This window comes from Lissotriton helveticus, chromosome 2_1 (genome assembly GCF_964261635.1).
Source record: "Lissotriton helveticus chromosome 2_1, aLisHel1.1, whole genome shotgun sequence".
Classification (NCBI taxonomy): Eukaryota; Metazoa; Chordata; class Amphibia; order Caudata; family Salamandridae; genus Lissotriton; species Lissotriton helveticus.
In genome coordinates, this window is record NC_136059.1 from 1,364,265,767 (window position 1) to 1,364,288,110 (window position 22,344).

At 45.7% G+C, this 22,344-nt stretch overlaps 1 protein-coding gene across 1 annotated transcript in view; it reads right to left on the bottom strand.

Moving 5' to 3' along the window:
- Positions 1 to 22,344, bottom strand: part of GPAT3 (glycerol-3-phosphate acyltransferase 3) — a 487,853-nt gene that overhangs the window by 51,257 nt on the left and 414,252 nt on the right. The window contains exon 11 of the mRNA XM_078676298.1: positions 1,784 to 1,863. Within this exon, the coding sequence (XP_078532424.1) occupies positions 1,784 to 1,863 (80 nt within the window). The remainder of the gene's footprint in view (positions 1 to 1,783; positions 1,864 to 22,344) is intronic.

Sequence of the window (22,344 nt, forward strand, 5' to 3'; positions counted from 1 at the left end):
GACCTGATGAGAATAGATATAGGCCTAGATTCAGATTGACATGAGTTTAGGCTATTGCCTACGTAATGGCAAAAGGAGGGTCTGAGGTTCTGTGATTTTGCGTGCTTTTAAAGTGCACAACTTTCTTTTCTAAACATGGGTTTTTGCCATGCGTCATGACTGCCATCTGATGTTGCCTTTTACGTAGGCCTCAGAAGTTAGTCTGCGAGCAAAGCAGTCTGACCTTTTGTGGGTTATGTGTACATTAACTAAGGTTACCTTCATGCGCTGGAGTTAATTTCAGAAGCTGGCCTTTCACCTGAAATTGACCCTGCCAAGCCAATTTCCCTGCAAGATCGTTATCCACTTTCCCAATCACCATTCAAGACATTTGTTAACTTTTAAGTTTCTTTACGTTTCTGTTATCTTGCACATTATCTGAAACTACTTTTCTTTACTGTTTTTTCATTTCATGGGTTACGCTTTCAATTAAGGGTTTGTCCGGGCCTTACAGATTAATATTTAGATATGCCTAAATATTAACTTGTGGGTTGGGACACTGTAAAATGAGCTTTACTATATGATGCTGTGCGATGTCATGTATTTTCTATTGGTTGAATTTTGGTGCAGGGGTGTGCATTTTAAATGTACCTTTTTGTGTATAAATAGGGATGTCTCGCCTTAGTAAAATTGAGCAGTTTCTTGAGTTGTACACCGTGTTGTATTGCTGGGATTTCTGCTACTAGCTGCAGCTAATAAATTTGATCTCCGACGCCCCCTAGAAGTATTCCGTGTCTCTGTATACCAAGGCAAGGGAACCCAGAGGACTTTGGGCGTGTCCCTGGCGCCGCTGGGTACTTGAAATCCCAGTTCTTCACCCTTTCCATCAAATGACCTTACCCCGATCTACTTTCGTTTGCATTCCTTACACTCGGAGTACAGCCTACTCTATGGCACATGCCTGTCTGACTAAATTATATCATTGAATTTATGTGAATTACTAAACACCTTATTTCATAGATCACAACCTCTCCATCTTTAAAATCATATCCCTGCAACCTACAACACAATCCTTATTAGAACATTGGAAGCTCCATTGAAAACAATGGAGTGCTCCGGGATTATAATGGCTGGTATAAACCCGGAGCTCAAACATTCCAATGCTTCTTTGTTCACACCTCTGGGTGTGAACAAAGGCTTCAGGGAGCCTGAGGGGATTTCAATCCCCTTGTGTTGCCTAAAGCCTTTGTTTGATTTGTCATAACATTCTGCCCTCTAGTGGCAGAATGTTCTAATAGCCTTAAAGCCCTTCGTAGCTGGGCTATACCGGCTATTAAAGTCCCGCTACCTTGTTAAAGACCCTCGCCTTCGGCTCGGGCCTTTAACGCTGGAGCGGGCCTTTAATAGCCGGTATAGCCCGCTACGGCGAGCTATAAGGCTATAATCTCTTCCCGTCAAACTATTTATCTCAACAGCCGTTTGAATGAACTCACAAATCCCCACCAATGATCACATCAAACCCATACAAACCTAATACCACATAGAAATAGGAGTAAATACTTGGAATGGATTCCTTAACAACACATGACTAATGATAATAAGCAATAGATTACCTACTAATCTTCCATTCTGGATTATTGTGCTACTTACCGTTAAGTGCTTTAATGGCATGTCAGAGGTAGTAAGCACTATATAAATTCAATTACAGTACAATGTTTTGCCATTGAACAATTTATGGCTTTCTGCGCCATACTACAAGACATGGGCACTCAGTGATATTGAATTAATTACATAACCCTCTCACCAGGAAAGCTCAACCAGTCCACCTCGTTTAGCAATAGCAGATTTCACTCTGTTGGCAAAGTGAACAGCATTTTCACCCTCCTGTGTGAAGAAAAACACAAGTATTACTCGGGGACTTTAAATATTAAATTAAATTATACTCAGAGCATCTGAACACTTTACTGCAGATTAGCCGTTCGAGAGGCAAACAAGCCTAAAGAGCCCTAGAAACCTACAGAAAAGCCTTCCCTCGTGGAAGGTTGAGGACCGCTTGGGTATGTAAGAGCTAGTATCAAAGACCTTACCTGAAGAAAGGGAAAGAAATGGGTCAGAAAGAGAGGGCAGGAAAGGGCAAATGGAGAGAAAGCAACAGAGAAAAGGATGCATGAGTGAGAGAAGGGAAAGGATGGGAGGGGAATTGAGGTGGAGGGAAAGTGAGGTGTCAGGAGAGAGCATATATACTGTAGTCACTTTTTAAATAATGTTTACTATGAGATTCTTGAAGCATTGCTCCATGATAAATAACAAATGCTACTGTTATCCAACAGTTTTCGTTTATAAACCCCAAATGGATAAAAGGGTAAGACCACAACAACAAGATTCAAATATGCGAAATCAGAATGGACACAGATCCATTAAGTAAATAAATATCCTACTGTTTACACAAAGATCACAATGATAGAAAGAGGGAAAAAAGGGGTGGGGGCAGCCAAGACCACTTAGAATAATACGAAGATAAAAAAGAGAGGGGGCAAAACAGAGAGGGGTTGTTGGAGGAAAAGATAGAAGTAAAATAAGTTGATGGATACATAGAAAGAATGAGAGATAGGACAAAGGTCTGGAAAATAGTGAGGTATTCAGAATAAAAGGAAATAATGAGTACTGTTATGTGAGTGACAGACAAGAAATAAGTGAAACAGGGATAAGGCGAGAGAAACAAACTGCTGTCCTTAAACCAGACATGTAGCATCACAAAGAAGGGGGTGTTTATCCCCGAAATCCTCAAATGTTATGATGCTCGGTAGCTGAGATTTCTCCTTGACTGGGTGGGTAGGATAACACAAAACATAGGTGTTTCATCACTATCGGAACATCAATATCAATACATACTCTGGTATGTACCAATGTAGTTCAAGAATCTAACATGCAGAGGCCTTTTATAATGCTCCAATAACTAGATCCTAGTTATAAACCTGCATGAGACGACAGATCAATTATTCTCAACCTTTAAACCTCTATGTGGAAATGCAGACTTCTCACAGCTATGCAAGCATCTGAATTCATGTAACTGGAAAGAAAGCAGTTGTGCAAAACTGGGTGATTTTCTTTAAGGCAATAGCAAGTACTTTCAGTAGTCCAAATCAGACTATATCACGTCACAAAAAACCTAGCATTGGCAAAGTCAATAAGTCAGCCCTTTACTAGCTCGGAATGGCTATTTTAAAAATGTTATTATTGTAAGCACATCTTGCAATAGTAAAACAAAAATAAATAAAACCTGAACTTGGTTGCAGTATGCTTCTTTGAGAAAATGAGTTATTGGTTTGGGAGAAGGAGGGTTGAAAACCTTACTCAAGCAACAACCACAATCCTTCCCAGGGTGAACTAGAAAAGTCACTAAATTAACCTGTGCTGACTCTCTGGCAGCTGGGCACAAAAGCAGTCAGGCTTAACAAGGAGGCATTTTGTACAGTATTTATGCCGCACACAAACAGTAATAACGTGAAAACACAATAATATAAAAATCCCAGACCAATTTAGGGAAACAGAGTAAAGGTTAATAAATAAAATTAGATCAAAACAACAAAAATGTATTCAGTAGAACCGGAGATATAGAATTTGAAAGTTTCAGGTAGGTATAGGGGCGAAAAGAGCCACTCATAGCATCTGGTTGTGCTACACTAAGGAAAAGGCACACACCCAGGCCAACACTGATGGAGTGTGGGCTAGATACAGGGATCATGTTAGTCCTGCTGAAAAAGTGGAACTTTGTGATTTCTCCTTTTTTGTAGAGGAGTGCACTCTGATGCCAGCCAGGTTTCTGGGACCTTGGGAGGCACATCTTGGGGATCACTGACTCACTCTAGCATAGGCCAGCAGGGCTCAGGCAGGTCCAGTTGTATGTACAGTCAGGTCCAGCTGCAGTAAGTTGGCTGGGTAGCTGCAGGGAGGCCCCTGGAGCTTGTTGTGACTCTATAATTCAGAACAAGAGGTCAGCCAAATGGCCCTTGGAGTCACTCAGGAAGCCATGGATGACGGGGGCAGCTCCAGTCTTTCTTCGTAGAGAGCAGAGCAGGCCTCCTCTTGGGAACAAGACAGGCCTCAAGCAGCATGTCAATCCTCTGGGGAACAAGGCAATCCTCCTGTAATGTCCATGGGCCAGGAGTGTACTGAAAAGTTGCTCAGGAAGTCCTACATTCATACCTGGGGCCATCCTTTGAAGTTGGAGAATTTTCTAGGCTACCTCCACATCTAGTCCTGGAAAGTTTTCCCCTCCCCCTGCTACGGGCTCCATGAAGTATTGGGTGACAAAAGATTAGTCTCAGGTTCCTTTGTGTGTGCTGGAAATGACTAGAAGGCCTTTTGGGCAGGAAAATGGCCAATTTCTAAAAGTGGCATTTTCAAAATTGTAATCTAAAATCAGACATTACCATTAAAGAGGATTTTAAATTACAATTAGTTTGAGCCTAAAGATGATATTGTTACCTGTTCCCAATCGAAAGTCAGCATATAAATGCATTAAACAGGAAGGTTTAGGCCTGGCAAATGGTTTATTTTGGCAGATCGTAATGTTTTTTAAAACTGCACTACAGGCTTCAATTGCAGACATGAGACATGTTTTCAAGGACTAATTTAGTGGGTGGCCCAATAAGTGCTGCAGATCCACCAGTAGCATTTAATTTACAAGCCCACAGTAAATGTAGTACCATATGCTAGGTACTTAAGTAAATTTAATCTGCCAAGGCGTAGGCCTCTTTTACCATGTATTACGGAGAGAGCATAGGAATTTGATCATTGGTTAGCAGTGGTATGGTGCACAGAGTCCTAATGTTTACAAAAATGAATTAAAAAAAACAGGAGGGGTGAAGGAAAAAAGTTTGGGGTGACCCTGAAGAGAGGGCCAAGTCCAACATCTTCATTTGAATGCAGAATTTTAAAGAAACAGTCATTGCTGTGGACAATGTACTAGTGACGAGTCTTAACAAAAAGGCTTTCAGGTGCTGCCTGCATTTCATTTATTATTATTATTATTGTAGTTGTTGTTTATGGAGGTGGTGAAGCGCAAAGTTGCTCACTCATTGCACGTCACAGAAGTCTAACAAAAATGGTACCTGGTACACTAAATGAACAAGCATCTTGCACAGGATTTGTGACAATGATTTATGCTGACAATACTATCACCTAATATTTCAACTAAAGAAATGTTTCTGATGCTCGACTTAAGAACCATCCTCAATTAACAGAAATACATTTGATATGAATAATCTAGAAATCATCATTTGATGTTGATTATAAAAGTGATAGATATGTGATAACAAAATGCATACGCTTTATTGCAACAAAAAGAATATATGACCTATTGTGTGCTGCATTGCGAGTATAAACGCTAGTAACATGTAATTTATTTTAAACCATCCTCTAAACTTGGTTCATAGTTCTAAACAAGTGCAATATTGTCAGTTTAACTTTTGTTGATGGAGAGCACACGAGACCTGCAATGTTGATGAATAGACAATTGATCCCAACCCTGGGTATGTGAATGGACTGTAGTTCCCATGTCTAGTGTGCGACATTATGGAATTGTTGCAGTCTGCAACGTGTGAAGACCCTGGACAATTAATCCTTTGCACAGTGTTACAACTAAAGAGGTGTCTCCTATGGACTTGTGGGTCATAACAACGGTTACTTGACTGCTTGGGATATTTAGATTGCTAATGGATTGATAATAGAATTTAAGATTATTTTCTGAGCATCAGATATTGGAGGAGTGTGGCTCAATGATTAGAGCGGCAGACCCTGATGCAGAGTTCTGGCCAGAGACCAGGGTTCGATTCCCGCCTCGGCGGGCTCTCGGGCTCAATTTCCTCGGACCTGTTAATTCTCGCCCCGGTGCCTATTCTAATCACGGGCCCCACGCTGCAACTCTGGGCAATAGCTTGCTTAGCCTCCACACCGGCCCCAACAGCGCTAAGGATGCCTGGCTTCACCCTGGGGGTGCCCAGGAGTGGACACTTCACAGCGCCAGGAAGCCGAATAGGCGACACCGCAAGGTGACCGTCTGGTGACAGTGCGCTCTATAAGTACCATGACATTTACATATTGGTGTTCTCGTGTATCACCATCACTGAACTTCTTTTGTGCTTTGTATTAATTTTCCTGAATTTCTTTAACCCCTTCGGTGTTCAGGACGGCCCCCAGCCATCATGCGTCATGGTGGGCGTGTGTGCACGACGGCTGGGGGCCGTCCTAATCTCGTACGGTGTTTAAAACTGCTGCACTGTGTAAGAATTCGTGCAACATGCAAGGGGTAAGAGACTTGGTCTCCCTGTTACAATTTTGTATTTTTAAAGCATGATCGTGAAAGTGATCTATTTTGAATTTGATTTCAAATTTGTAATAAACACCCTTGAACTTGGGTACCGATTCCTGGTCCTCATTGTGTAACCAAATGGATTGCATTGTTAGTATAAAGTTTCACTGCTAACGCCCCTTTCCCCTCAGTGCAACAAAGAAAAGGTTCATTGGAGGACCAATAGTAAGGAGAGAGATAGGCAAGAAGTGTGGGCCAATAAAATGCTGGATCAGAGGACACAATAAAAACATTACTTAAACACTCAAATCGCAGGCAGTTACAATGGTATTTAAACCCTTTACAACTGCAAAAAGGAGATACAGACTAAATCATCTAACTGGGCACCCAAAGTGCAGGCAACACAAATAGCTGGTATTTAAAGTCGACGTACATGAAGAAAATAATGTACACTTTATGTCTGCTTAGTCACTGAAGAGTAAGAAGTTATTTTTAGAGGGATGTTAACAATGTGTACAGTGTTTGTGCAGTCACTAAAGGTGAAGGGACCCAATGAGAAGGGTAGGGTGGACTGACTCACTGCCCCATGCTTTATGCTATGGTGGGCACAAGCAAAATGTGGATGACAAATTCACGGATCAATGGATGAAGCCTTTTGCTCACACGCCCCTTTATATATGTTTATTTTGTATTCATTTCTTGTAAAAAAAAACAATAGTCTGGTAAGGCAGCTAAAGACGTCTCAAAGACCAGATCAAAAAACTAGATATACCCATTAAGTTAGTATTGAAGCAACAACTGGACAGCTTACTTCATTTGAAAAGTTTCTACAAAGCAGAGCAAGACCCACACACACAGTTGCTATAATAGATGAGAGATTATCCTCAACAGGTCTGGTTAAATGTAAATTCCAGAAACCTGTTAAGAGAAACTAGTGGTGGTACTCGAGACAGAACAATGGACTGAAATCCTGGTGAGAACAAATAATTTTACTAAGCACTCTCAGGATACACAATACCTCCATACAAGATTACATACAGATGCCAACTCTCGCCACACAGGCTACCGAGTATCAAAAAAGGAAAGTCCAACAAATGCAGCATTACTGTGGTGGCATCGTAACAGTAGTATAGCCAGTGGGTGTTTGATGCTACTTAATTTCTATGAGAATACGGAGATTAAGTAAAAAATGTACTTTAGAGGTTGTCAAACTTAGAAAGCACATACAATGGGTTTAACAATTAAAAACTAACTGCGGCAGATGATAATTGGGCTTTCGGGGACAGTCAGCAAACTTGTAATTACATTACAGTTCCAAAGAGGTTGGTACAGACTAAGTATTGAAGAGGTAGCATTTAATGTAAAGAGAACCAAAAAAGCTTCAATAAAGTGTGGGGCCAATTCTCCAATATTTAGTTTCTCACCTTAAAGAGATGACATGCCCAAACATAGGTGTACTGAAAATTTTTGACAGCTCGCAGACAACTGACACGATGCAAATAGACCACTATACTTCGCACTACAAACAAGCATTGGAAATGCAATAGGTCTCGCATGTGCTTGAGTTAGAGCTATTGGCGTTATAAAGTGTACGTATGTGGTGTGCAGTGGAATTATGTGGGTTGTATTGGAATTGTTAGTTGTGGAATTGTGTGGTATGGAATTGGAGTGGATTTGTGTAGTGGATTTAACTGGTATGGTGTGTAGTGGAATTATGTGGATGGTAACGGTGATATTATGTAAATGGAGCTTGAAATAAGTATACCGAGCAGAAATGCTCTCAAGCACCACACAAAGTAGCTGCCTGTGCTGGAGGAAGATGTTTGCGTTGAGAGACTTGGCCCATGCACTCTCTCTTTCAATCACCTCACCTCTGTTTCTCACAAAAAGATACCTTGCATTATCTTCTGCTTGATGCTTTGATCATTAAAATGTGCTTTCAATAAAGGGAGAAACAAATAACGGGTTGGTGTGCCTGCATAATTTTTCAATCGCAGAATGGCTGAAAATACATTTTATCCTCCCAATGTCTTACCAGTGATTACTATGGTGGCAGCCGTAACAAGTAACATTAGTAAGGAGGGAGGCATGGTGGTTAGGGTGACCAACCGTCCGTAAATTTCACGGACAGTCCGTAATTTCGGCCGTCTGTCCGTTGTCCGTGAAGGATTCTTAAACGGACGCCATTTGTCCGTCATTTTAACAGGGCACCGGTTGCCCCACCCTAAAGCCGGCACAGCTTGCACCCACCTCCCTTCTTCACTCCGATGCTGCACCAAAGCTCCTCAGATACTCAGCAGCATTGGAGAGGCGCAGCGCAGCGGGATGGCAACCCTCACACCTCCAGCCCTTGATGACCTGTTAAGAGGTGCTTCGAAGGTGACTGAGAGGGAGGGGCTGCAGGTTCAGGAGCAGCGACATCTATTCACATGCAAACAGCCCTGAATGCGGCATGTCTCTGCTATTTAGAGGGGGGCTCACACATTCCATTTCTACCCAGGGCCCCAAACATCCTAGACTGGTCAAATTACACCCCTGATTGCCTCCCGAGGCAGCATGTGCTTCTCTTCACCGAGCTTAGTTACTGTCACTAAATTGTAAGCAAACCTCGGTTCTTCAAACATGCAGTCTATATTGTAATAAAAGAAAGAAAAGGCACAATCGCACCCACACCGGTTAACAAAGTATGGAGGACAATCAGTTCAATCAGTTCTCTTAGAGTATCTCCTGTCAGTACTGTACATCACAGTGGGGGATGGCATTTTGGACAGAGAGCCTGTCTTCTCGTTGCCTTGTGTAGGAGGGGGCGAGGAGCCCAAGATGATACTAGAATACTGCATGCCCACCCTGGTGGATCCTGTTCCCTCTCCTGAGATGGCTCCTGTCCTCCCCTCAGTGATGGCTCCTGCCCTCCCCCCCATGTGGTGGCTCCAGTCCACCCCCCCCCCGCCTCTGATGGCTCTTGTCCCCCCCCCTGTGGAGGATCCTGTCTCCACCCTGGGTGGCTTCTGTCCCAGTCCTGGAACGGCCCCTGCAGCAAGGGTGAAGTTCTTGATGGGCCTCTTCTCAAAAGGGCTCAGCTCAAAATTAATATGGAAAGGTGGGCAAGTAAGTAAGTGAAGGGATGGGTGAATGGCTGGATGAATTAATGAAAGGGTGAATGGATGAATGAAAGATTGAATAAATGGCTAATGAGAGAGGATGGATGGACTGATAAGTGAGGGGAAGGATGGAGAGAAAATGTAAATAGCTGGATGTATGGGTGGAAGGGTAGCTGGATGATGGATGAGGGGAAGGCTGATGGATGAGGAGAAGGATGGATGGATGGATGGATGGATGGATGGAGGGGAAGGATGGATGGATGAGGGGAAGGATAAATGGATGGGATGGATGGATGGGTGAGGGGAAGGATGGATGGATGAGGGGAAGGATGGATGGATGAGGGGAAGGAAGGATGGATGGATGAGGGGAAGGATGGATGGATGAGGGGATGGATGGATGGATAAGGGGATGGATGGAGGGGAAGGATAGATGGATGGGTGGGTGAAAGGAAGGATGGATGGATGGATGATGAGGGGAAGGATGGATGATGAGGGGAAGGATGGGTGGATGGATGGATGATGAGGGGGTGGGTGAAAGGATGGATGATGAGGGGAAGGGTGGAGGGATGGATGATGAGGGGTGGGTGAAAGGATGGATGGATGGATGATGAGGGGAAGGATGGATGATGAGGGGAAGGATGGGTGGATGGATGGATGATGAGGGGGTGGGTGAAAGGATGGATGATGAGGGGAAGGGTGGATGGATGGATGATGAGGGGTGGGTGAAAGGATGGATGGATGGATGATGAGGGAATGGATGGATGATGAGGGGGTGGGTGAAAGGATGGATGGATGATGAGGGGAAGGATGGATGGATGATGAGGGGAAGGATGGATGGATGATGAGTGGGTGGGTAGAAGGATGTATGGATGGATGGATGGATGATGAGGGAAAAGGATGGATGGATGATAAGGGAAAAGGATGGATGGATGATGAGGGGAAGGATGGATGGATGATGAGGGGAAGGACAGATGGATGGATGGATGGATGGAAGATGGGTGGGTGAAAGGATGGATGGAGAGTGGGTGGGTGAAAGGATGGATGGATGGATGGATGATGAGGGGAAGGATGGATGGATGATGAGGGAAAAGGATGGATGGATGATGAGGGAAAAGGATGGATGGATGATGAGGGAAAAGGATGGATGGATGATGAGGGGAATGATGGATGGATGATGAGGGGATGGATGGATGGATGATGGATGGGTGAAAAGATGGATGGCTGGAGAATGGGTGGGTAGAAGGATGGATGGATGGATGGATGATGAGGGAAAAGGATGGATGGATGATGAGGGGAAGGATGGATGGATGATGAGGGGAAGGACGGACGGATGGATGGATGGATGGATGATGGGTGGGTGAAAGGATGGATGGATGGAGAGTGGGTGGGTGAAAGGATGGATGGATGGATGATGAGTGGGTGGGAGAAAGGATGGATGGATGATGAGTGGGTGGGTGAAAGGATGGATGGATGATGAGTGGGTGGGTGAAAGGATGGATGGATGAGTGGGTGGGTGGATGGGTGAAAGGATGGATCAGTTGATTGGAAGGTGGGTGGGTGAAAGGATGGATGAGTGGGTGGGTGGATGGTGGGGGGGTGGATGGTTGGGTGGATGATGGGTGGGTAGGTGGATGAGTGAAATGATGGATGGATTGATAAGATCAAGGGTGAATGAATGGACGTATGAGTGAAAGGGTGGATGTAAGGATGGATGAGTGAGTGAAAGGGAGGGTAGATAGACACAAGGATGAATAGATGTGCGAATGAGTGAAATGATGGATGAGTGATAGGGTCAATGGATGGATTCATGAGTGGATGAGTAGATGGATGGATGGGTGGGTGGATGGATGGAAGGAAGGATTGCTAAGTGAAAGAGTCGATGGAGAGAGAAATGGAGGATGATGGATGACTGAAAGGGTGGATGGGTGGAAGGATGAGTGACTGGGTGGATGGATGAGTAAGTGAAAGGATGGCTGGATGGGTGAAAGGGTAAATGGCTGGATGGATGAGTGAATGGATGGATGGGTAGAAGAGTGGATGGATGAGTGTACAGATGGATAGGGTGAAAGGGCGGATGGATGGATAATGGATGGATGAGTGAAAGGATGGATGAAGGGATGGATGAATGAAATGATAGATGGAAGGATACATGATGGATAGGTTTGCAAATGGCTGAATATGTCTAGATATGGCTGGGCTTACTTATATACTATTGCGCGACCTCTGATGTGTCTGTAAAATGTATCCAATTGTCCTGAAGTTTTGTCCTGAATTTTGACCTCCTGTCCTGAATTTGTGTCCTGAATTTTGACCCTTTGTCCTGAATTTTTACACTCACTGTCCTGAATTTGCACCAATGCCAGTTGGTCACCCTAATGGTGGTGGCAATTAAAGCTGGATGGTGGATGGTGGTGGGGTGGTGTGGCAGGGGGTTGGAAAGCAAGCAGAAGCAGCTGGGAGGAGGCAGGTGAAAACCAACACAAGCGATGGAGCAGCAACGGCAGGGGTGAATTAAAGAGTGTAGAGACAAGCAAAAAGCAAATAAACGACATGAACATGCCTCGTGAAAGTAACAATTTTAAAAGGCTTGGACCTATGAAAAACATGAACCACTGCTGTAGGTATTCACCAAATGTATGACAAAGCATCGTTAACCCTTTCCTATGGGATGTAAATGTGCAGCAAGATGACTGGAGCAGTGGGGGTCATCGAGGAGCAGAGGCGCTATGGGATGAAACAACAAGCTACTGGAAAAGGGAATGGAAGGAGGGCGGGAAGTGTTGCCCTGTACATTTGCGGCACATTAGCCGTGAACATTTCAAATTCAAGCCTATACATTTGTTAAATTCCCGCATTGTATCAAGGTGTTATATAACTTTGACATTATCTGCTAAAAATCCACTTCTTGTCCTGTTCTGTTACCATCTATATCAACAAGCATTTATACGGTACATGGATCTGGAGGCTACTTTTGTAAAATGGTAGCATAAAACTGCCTTGATAGACCCGGAGGTATGTGAATCGGCATCAAGGCAATAATTACGGCAAATTAACATGACGGATTCAATAACATTACACTGGTGCCCTTCTAGGGTGCTGCTGCCGTAATTGCGATACTGCAGAGCAGGCAATTAAGAAAGGTATCCGGTAGACACGTTAACATATACATTTGTTTAGGTACCCTGTGCATTTTTTCTCGGAGGGTGAGTGGAGGGCTCCTAACATGAAGTGGGAGGGAGAAAGCGAAAAATAAAAAGAAGCAGCGATGTAAGGGAAATGCTGCGTTTGTACTCTTATCGCTTGCACCTATAGTAAAAATGTACATACACTCTCTGATGCTCCTCTGCAATGTCTGTGCTGAAGGAGATTAGAGCCCGCAACCATCAGTAAACATCCCAGCAGTCAGCCAAGCGACATGAAAGTGATCCGGAGCTGAGAGGGTGCCCAGACTTCTTGCTGCCTCACTCGATGCTCATGGAAAGGGTGGGGGGGTGGGGGGGGGGGGTAGGAAAACGCAGAGTTTGTGCTCAGAGGGTGGGGGGGAGGACTCTTAACACAAAGCGGGAGGTGGAAAGCAAAAAAATAATAAAAACAAGTGTTGTAGTCGCAAACAAAACCTGCACGGCCAATAAAGCAACCATAAACCTTTCACCAAACCGGCCCATGAAGTAAACAAAACACTAACACTTCTCAATAAAATTGGAAAAGATGAGCAGAGAAAGCCAAACAAAACAAGCATTTGCAATAGAATAGGGGTCGCATTTACGCGAGACCTATTGCATTGGAAAGGGTTGGGATCGCGGACAACGGGAGGGAGGGCAGGGGGACAAGGCACAGACAATGGGAGTGAGGGTGGGCGGGGGTGGTGAGAAATCACAGACAACGGGAGGGAGGGCGTTGAGAAGGCACTGGAAATGGGAGGGAGGGGAGAAGGAACAGGTAACAGGAGGGAGGGTAGGGAGAAGGCACAAGCAACGGGAGGGAGGGTGGGAAGAAGGCACGGGCAACGGGAGGGCGGGGGGAGAAGACACGGACAACGGGAGGGATGTCGGGCGGGGAGTAAAGAAGGCACCAAAGCTTGTGGAGCCTGCAGTAGAAGAACCTCATTAAAGAAAATAGTGCTCAAAGCCTAAATGACACGTACAGTGTAACAACCGAAGTAAAGGGGCCAGTCGCCATGGGAGGTGACACATGAAGAGGAGGCTGTACTAAGGAGGAACTAACAAGCCTATTTACGAATCAGAAGCAGGTATCTAGGACAGACAATGACACAAGCCAATGGCAAATATGGGCAGAAAGTGGGTGGGGCTTCTATTCACTACTCTACACCAACAAGTCTCTCAGAGCAGTGCGTGTGCGCTGGCTCGACTTAAAAAAAGAGTGTTTGCAGAATATCATAAATTTAAAAAAAAGAGTAAAAGAACATGTAACAGGGGCAATCATCATAAGAGGTTACAAATGTCCAAAAGGTGGGACTGCTAAGTGTATTCACCAAACAAAAGCCGGCATTTACGAAGAACAGTAAGAGGAATCAATAAAAAAGAGGGATAGTGCTCGAAGCCGATATTGTAGATACAGCATGTCTCAAAGAGACAGCGCACATTCACTGCTTAGGTGAGACCTAAAATTGTGAGGCAAATTCACCAAAACGAATGCTATCCTATATAGAATACATACAGGAGTCTCTTTACTCCTCTAAATGCTGTAGTTGGTGTTAGATTGGTAGGCTATTCTAGTCAGCGTACAGTGCTATTATGATTGTATGCATATTTTACATTTTTAATATAAAAGTACTATAACTTAAAAGTTGTTCACAAAAGCCTTCAGTAAGATTATAGGATAGCATTCACTAAATTATTAATGGATACGCTTTTGTATACATACACAAAAAGAATCCACTGTTGGGTAAGCGTGGTCCCTACAGTGGTGGGGAGCACGAGGTGTTCTTAAAATACCCCTCACACATCAACAGGCCCCTTGGTGTCATGCTTCATCATCGGGGGTCTTCGCACCCCTCTACGGGATGCGGCGTGCTACGACCTACGTCTGCGCGGGAGCTCTTTTTACTCAGACTATGTGAGGTGTGTGTAGGGGTGTATGTGATATTGAGTGAGTGGTGAGGTTTGTAGTGATTGTTAAAAAGTGCCTAGCTAGTGAGGTAAACTAAAAAATCTGTAATGATCCTCTGGGCTGGCACTGTTAAAAAGGTGTGTTTGTGAGGTTCTTATGTATTACTATGTACATCACCTCATGTGTGCGTCAACATGTTTCGGAGTGGGAACTCCTTCTTCAGGACGGGGTGCACAAATCTCCACCTTACTCACGTATTTTTAACAAAAACTGTAATTTACAGAAAAGTGATTGAAAATAAATAAAGGCTATTGTGTACCTAAATTAATTTCAAGAAGGTATCTGCGTTTTCGCAAACCTGTGGGAACAACAACACAAGGAGAGAAATAAAACAATGCATTCATAACTCCTGTTGTCAGATGTCTTATTCCAGGTACAGTGACCTAAGGAAAAAGTGTGGGGCAGCAGCCACTAGACACATTATTGTCATCCTACTAGTGAAAGTGTACCCCGTAAAAAAATGGGGGACAAGAACATGACATACATGACACAAAACATAAATCACACGCTCTATTTTGATAGACCTATGTGGTGCAGGTGATCACAAGGAAAGCGGTAGAGGGTCTAAAGTATAATGTAAAGGCTTACATATTGTTATAGTCTTGTGATCACACAGAAGGATACAAAGTTCCCCAGGGGAAGGGGGGTGTGGAGAGGTAAAGGAAATACAGTCAAGGAACTGGGAGGTTCCTCTGTCGGAACTAGAGAGCCTCACACACCCAGAGCGTTAGCTGTGGAACACACCCTGACTGTAGGGTGTCCAGTGTCATCATCGGCTCACTGCTCCTCGTCAAACCGGCGCTGCAATGTCTGACGGGGTGCCGAAAGGCACCCTTTTGACGGAGTTCTTTTGTTCCTTGCCGATGGTGTGTGTGAGTCAATAGGAGGTAGTGTAGTCAGTGCAAAGTGAGTGAATATTAAAAAGGATAAACAGTCCACAAAAGGTTTTATTGGCGTGGCTGCTTCCCTGATTAAAAAGGGGGTGAGAGGGGAGCTGGAGACTGTAGTGAGGTTCAGACTCTAACTCGACCCCCTGGTGAGGTCAACATGTTTCTCGCCATCTGGCGATTCGTCAGGACCAAAACAAAGTACTACACGTGAAAGAGAAGTGATTAAAAAGTTCATACACAGGGTAATAAGGAAATAAGTAAATACAACCTCACTAGGTCTGGTAAAGAGAGGGCCTGGATCCTGCTCTAGTTAAGCGACCTAAGAGTTAAAGAAAAAGACAAGGGAAGCAATTTAAGCCATATTTCAAGGTTAATATTATGCATTGAGATAGTGAAAGGTGACTGATAGATATATTACTCTCCACACTGTGGGGTGAAGGGGGGACGTGCAGGGAATGCATTCATAAGGTCATTCATAATCGGTCTAGTTATGGCACGACTATAATCACTCGGTGGAGACCTTAGAATGTGGTGAATACATAATTAATTAGATCTTAGCCAAGACGCCGAGTCTCATCCATGCAGCACCCAGTACCTGGAAACAATCAGGGAGATCTTACCCTAAAAGGGAGTAACAAGGCCTCGCAGTATGCTCCCGTGAGGCCAGCGCTGTCTGATGTATATACCTGTGGGATATCAAGGGGCATGCATGTGTAAGTAAAGGACATAGGAAAGTCATGTGTGCCTTAATAACGGGGGTTCCTACTGGGGGGGGGGGGGGGGGCAAAAAACCCGGGACCAGTCAGTGCAAAACGCTCAAAGGGACAGGGAGGAGATATTTGGGAGCCCTCCCAGTTAAACGTGCCCTGTGGCAAGGCATACAGTGATCTAGTGAATATGGAGGCAGAGCCTCTATCTAGTTGAAGAGTCGGCATACCGGAGGCATCCCCAGTGCATGGCATAGTCCGCACCGAGGGCGTCAAAGGGCAGCTCGCGCTCACCGACTGTTGGCGCTGGTGTAGAGAGCGTCAAGAACCCTAGGTCCGTCGCGTCAGGACCGACTAAAACAGGGAAACCCAGACACCACAATGGAAAGAACTCCCTTGGTTCAGAGGCATTAGCGGGACTCGGGCAGGGAGGGAGCTCCCTCATTCCTGCACCGGCGTCCATAGAGCGGTAGGGGGGGCGGGGGAAGGGGGTGAGGGGGCCACTTGTAGAGCTGGCAGCTGAGTCCGCGCTCAACTGGGTAGCTGGGTTGCCAAGTATGAAGGCAGCCTTCAGGTCATCAAGCGAGCCGCAATGGGAGACGAAAGACAGGGGTGGGACAGAGAAGGGAAGGAAGGGAGGGGGGAGCTTACCTCAGTCCGTGCGCTGGGATGGTGGAAACACCTACCCCTCACGCTCGCGGCACCTGGTCAGGGTGCGGAGCAGCTGGTGGCGAGTTCCGGTGATGACCGCCTATAAGGGGGCTGCCAGCTCGTATCTGCATGCGTCATCGCGACAGTGGCGACTAATGCGCGTCATGCGCATGCGCACCGGGAAATTGAATCCCGGCGCTGGTCAGAGGATTGTAATAGTCGCGGCCATATTGGAAGGGTGTTGGTTGCGAGTGTCGTGCTTTATGCGCATGCGCACCTGTGGCCCAGGGACTAGGGGGGTCGGAATTTAGAGTGGCGATTGTGGCAGCCATGTTGGAATTGATCGCTGATGATAGCAGTAGTGATATTGGTGAACTGCTTTGGGCCCATTGGGTAATTGTTCCGTTTGGATTGATTGATTTGATTAACAGATGTTGGGTCCAGTGAGATCACCAATCATGTAGTGGGGCTGCATGACCCTGTGGTCGAGATGCTGGGGACGCGAGTGAAGGGGGGGGTTGAAGGGAGGGTTAGGGGAATTGGAGAAGATGGGGACTAGAGTAGGGAAGGGTGAAGGGAAGGTTGGGGGGGGGGGTTGGTTGTTGCGTGTGTTGGAAGGGGGGGGGAAGGAGGGAAGGGCGGGGGGGGAAGGGGGAGAGGGGAAGGGGGGAAAGGGAAGGAAAAGGGAGGAGTACTACTCCATGGAGCTCACCTAAGGTAGTCGAGCTTGGGTAGGGGGTATATATGTATATATATATACAAACAGAAAGTGGATAGGGGTTCACCTAGACACAGTGGCCCAGGGGACCGCATCGTTGAGTCCTACCATGTCCAGCTGTAAGCGATATACCCATCTCTGTTCCAACTTAAACAGTGCATTTTTGGACATTGCTGGTTGGGACTCAAGCACTAACCACTGAATACTGTCGGCAGAGTGGTTGTGATGATGGTAATGTTCATAGAGTCTCGTGTGGGTCCTAGAGCACCGTATGTTGCTTTTGTGCTCCGTTATTCTCAGCTTTACTTGTCTCATGGTCATCCCTATATAAAATTTATCACAGGGACAAATCATGAGACTCTATGAACATTACCATCATCACAACCACTCTGCCGACAGTATTCAGTGGTTAGTGCTTGAGTCCCAACCAGCAATGTCCAAAAATGCACTGTTTAAGTTGGAACAGAGATGGGTACATCGCTTACAGCTGGACATGGTAGGACTCAACGATGCGGTCCCCTGGGCCACTGTGTCTAGGTGAACCCCTATCCACTTTCTGTTTGTATATATATATATACATATATACCCCCTACCCAAGCTCGACTACCTTAGGTGAGCTCCATGGAGTAGTACTCCTCCCTTTTCCTTCCCTTTCCCCCCTTCCCCTCTCCCCCTTCCCCCCCCGCCCTTCCCTCCTTCCCCCCCTTCCAACACACGCAACAACCAACCCCCCCCCAACCTTCCCTTCACCCTTCCCTACTCTAGTCCCCATCTTCTCCAATTCCCCTAACCCTCCCTTCAACCCCCCCTTCACTCGCGTCCCCAGCATCTCGACCACAGGGTCATGCAGCCCCACTACATGATTGGTGATCTCACTGGACCCAACATCTGTTAATCAAATCAATCAATCCAAACGGAACAATTACCCAATGGGCCCAAAGCAGTTCACCAATATCACTACTGCTATCATCAGCGATCCATTCCAACATGGCTGCCACAATCGCCACTCTAAATTCCGACCCCCCTAGTCCCTGGGCCACAGGTGCGCATGCGCATAAAGCACGACACTCGCAACCAACACCCTTCCAATATGGCCGCGACTATTACAATCCTCTGACCAGCGCCGGGATTCAATTTCCCGGTGCGCATGCGCATGACGCGCATTAGTCGCCACTGTCGCGATGACGCATGCAGATACGAGCTGGCAGCCCCCTTATAGGCGGTCATCACCGGAACTCGCCACCAGCTGCTCCGCACCCTGACCAGGTGCCGCGAGCGTGAGGGGTAGGTGTTTCCACCATCCCAGCGCACGGACTGAGGTAAGCTCCCCCCTCCCTTCCTTCCCTTCTCTGTCCCACCCCTGTCTTTCGTCTCCCATTGCGGCTCGCTTGATGACCTGAAGGCTGCCTTCATACTTGGCAACCCAGCTACCCAGTTGAGCGCTGACTCAGCTGCCAGCTCTACAAGTGGCCCCCTCACCCCCTTCCCCCGCCCCCCCTACCGCTCTATGGACGCCGGTGCAGGAATGAGGGAGCTCCCTCCCTGCCCGAGTCCCGCTAATGCCTCTGAACCAAGGGAGTTCTTTCCATTGTGGTGTCTGGGTTTCCCTGTTTTAGTCGGTCCTGACGCGACGGACCTAGGGTTCTTGACGCTCTCTACACCAGCGCCAACAGTCGGTGAGCGCGAGCTGCCCTTTGACGCCCTCGGTGCGGACTATGCCATGCACTGGGGATGCCTCCGGTATGCCGACTCTTCAACTAGATAGAGGCTCTGCCTCCATATTCTCTAGATCACTGTATGCCTTGCCACAGGGCACGTTTAACTGGGAGGGCTCCCAAATATCTCCTCCCTGGCCCTTTGAGCGTTTTGCACTGACTGGTCCCGGGTTTTTTGCCCCCCCCCCAGTAGGAACCCCCGTTATTAAGGCACACATGACTTTCCTATGTCCTTTACTTACACATGCATGCCCCTTGATATCCCACAGGTATATACATCAGACAGCGCTGGCCTCACGGGAGCATACTGCGAGGCCTTGTTACTCCCTTTTAGGGTAAGATCTCCCTGATTGTTTCCAGGTACTGGGTGCTGCATGGATGAGACTCGGCGTCTTGGCTAAGATCTAATTAATTATGTATTCACCACATTCTAAGGTCTCCACCGAGTGATTATAGTCGTGCCATAACTAGACCGATTATGAATGACCTTATGAATGCATTCCCTGCACGTCCCCCCTTCACCCCACAGTGTGGAGAGTAATATATCTATCAGTCACCTTTCACTATCTCAATGCATAATATTAACCTTGAGATATGGCTTAAATTGCTTCCCTTGTCTTTTTCTTCAACTCTTAGGTCGCTTAACTAGAGCAGGATCCAGGCCCTCTCTTTACCAGACCTAGTGAGGTTGTATTTACGTATTTCCTTATTACCCTGTGTATGAACTTTTTAATCACTTCTCTTTCACGTGTAGTACTTTGTTTTGGTCCTGACGAATCGCCAGATGGCGAGAAACATGTTGACCTCACCAGGGGGTCGAGTTAGAGTCTGAACCTCACTACAGTCTCCAGCTCCCCTCTCACCCCCTTTTTAATCAGGGAAGCAGCCACGCCAATAAAACCTTTTGTGGACTGTTTATCCTTTTTAATATTCACTCACTTTGCACTGACTACACTACCTCCTATTGACTCACACACACCATCGGCAAGGAACAAAAGAACTCCGTCAAAAGGGTGCCTTTCGGCACCCCGTCAGACATTGCAGCGCCGGTTGGACGAGGAGCAGTGAGCCGATGATGACACTGGACACCCTACAGTCAGGGTGTGTTCCACACCTAACGCTCTGGGTGTGTGAGGCTCTCTAGTTCCGACAGAGGAACCTCCCAGTTCCTTGACTGTATTTCCTTTACCTCTCCACACCCCCCTTCCCCTGGGGAACTTTGTATCCTTCTGTGTGCTCTGGGTTCGGACACATACACTGGACCCCATTAAAATATCGTCCGCTCCTTAGTTCCTCTTGTTGTTATAATATAGTCTTGTGATGCCTCATGGGCCGCAGAACGGAGGGGGGGGGGGCAAATTGCATCCTGAAAGGTAAAATGCATCTTAGATTCAGTTACTTACAGGTTCGATGTTTCAGCTCTTTGTGGCCCATGGTTTTTACTCACGATTGCCAGGAGAAAGTTTCTGCCCTGCAGCCCTCACCGCGGCTCCGCTGTGTGTGCTGGTTTGTCCGGGGTTCCGGTTTATATACTCAGCTGGGAGGCCAATTAAGCTCCGATTATTGCCTCGACCAGAAGGGGTCCCTTATATGGTCTGTCCGGTTCTTTGTCATCGCATCTGATACTGCTGCTTGCTCAGGAAAGGCAGCGCGATGGCTGTGCGCGTGTGCGAGGCTTGGTTGGTAGTGTGTTTACTGCCGCGCATGTGCGAATCGTGTCTAATGGTGTGCGCATGCGCGGTCTCTTACTCTGCAGCCCTGCAGCGATTCCCTGCTTATCTTAGACTTCGTAGGTGCAGTATACAGCATAACGGCCGTTGTATCATCTCCCCAAAGGGGACCTATACAGCTTATGTGCCTTGATAAGTATGATGTGTAGTCCACACACTGGTTTGCACTCTGGGTAGATTTCATACAGAGTTCAGTGGGGTTGTCATACGGTTAATAATTCTTCCACACATATATAACCCCTTCATGCTCGCACTGAAAGAGTTTAAACACTAATTTCATGAAAACTACCAAACGTATTTACACAGAGCGAAGCAAGGGTACTTCCTAGAGAAGGTTCTACTTTCATGTCAAGTTTGGTTTCCGTCTGTTCAGCAGTTTTGTCTACAAAGGAGACATTTGGAGCAGTGTAATTTTGGCTCCACCTTTTTCTTTGATTAAACCGTACTTTACATATAGCCTCATGTATTCATGTGAATAATTGTCAACATAATGTACTGCACTTAAACAGATACAGAAAGTGAATTTGTTATGTATTCTTGACATATATATGCGTGTGTACATAACAATTCCTTTGCAGTGGCAATGCATTGCAGTTCTCATATATATATATCTGCATTTGTGTGGGTTGAATAATATTGTTGATTCTTATATATACCTGTAATCATTTGAATACTATTCTGCATGTATTTTATAACTGAAAATGTATCCATTAGAATAGTACTCTACATGTATATTATAAATGTATATGCATCTCTAATCACGCATTAAAACATGTATTCAGATGCTTGCAACACTAACTTGACCAAAGGCCTTAAGCATTTGGATATCTTAGTGTTTAACCTTCAAAGGGAATGTTTGCTTTGGATGCAATGTTTATCTCTCCGCTGCAGGTGCGGTCATGTGATTTTATGACTAGAGAAGGCACATTGTGTGAGAGAGATAGTGAGGTTCGAGAGGAGTCCAAGGATGTTCGGATTTGTAGACCAAAGAAAAGGAGTTTCAAGTGCAGTTGGCAAGTTGTAGTGTTTAAAGGTGGAAAATAATGAGACATTGGATTCTCGAGGGTTCTTTTTGTGGGTATAATTGATGATCACACTTCAGTTTATTCAGAATCCTGGTAGACTTAGAGAGGTTCAGACCTCTTTGCGACATCTGTTGTGGGGCTTCATGCTATACAATACTCCTTCCCTTTAGAGAACTTCTACAGAGGTTCTGCTATGCTGACATCTTTCTCCTTTAAAGGATCTAATTAGGGTTTCTTCATCCAGTATTATTTAGAAGTATATTTAAACTAGAAGATTTAGATTTTCCTCATGCATTACAAGCAAGAGGACCTCCAATCATATACTGAACATCAAATCCTCTTTTTAATAGTCTGATTTGCGATTACAGAATTTCTCATATGTTTT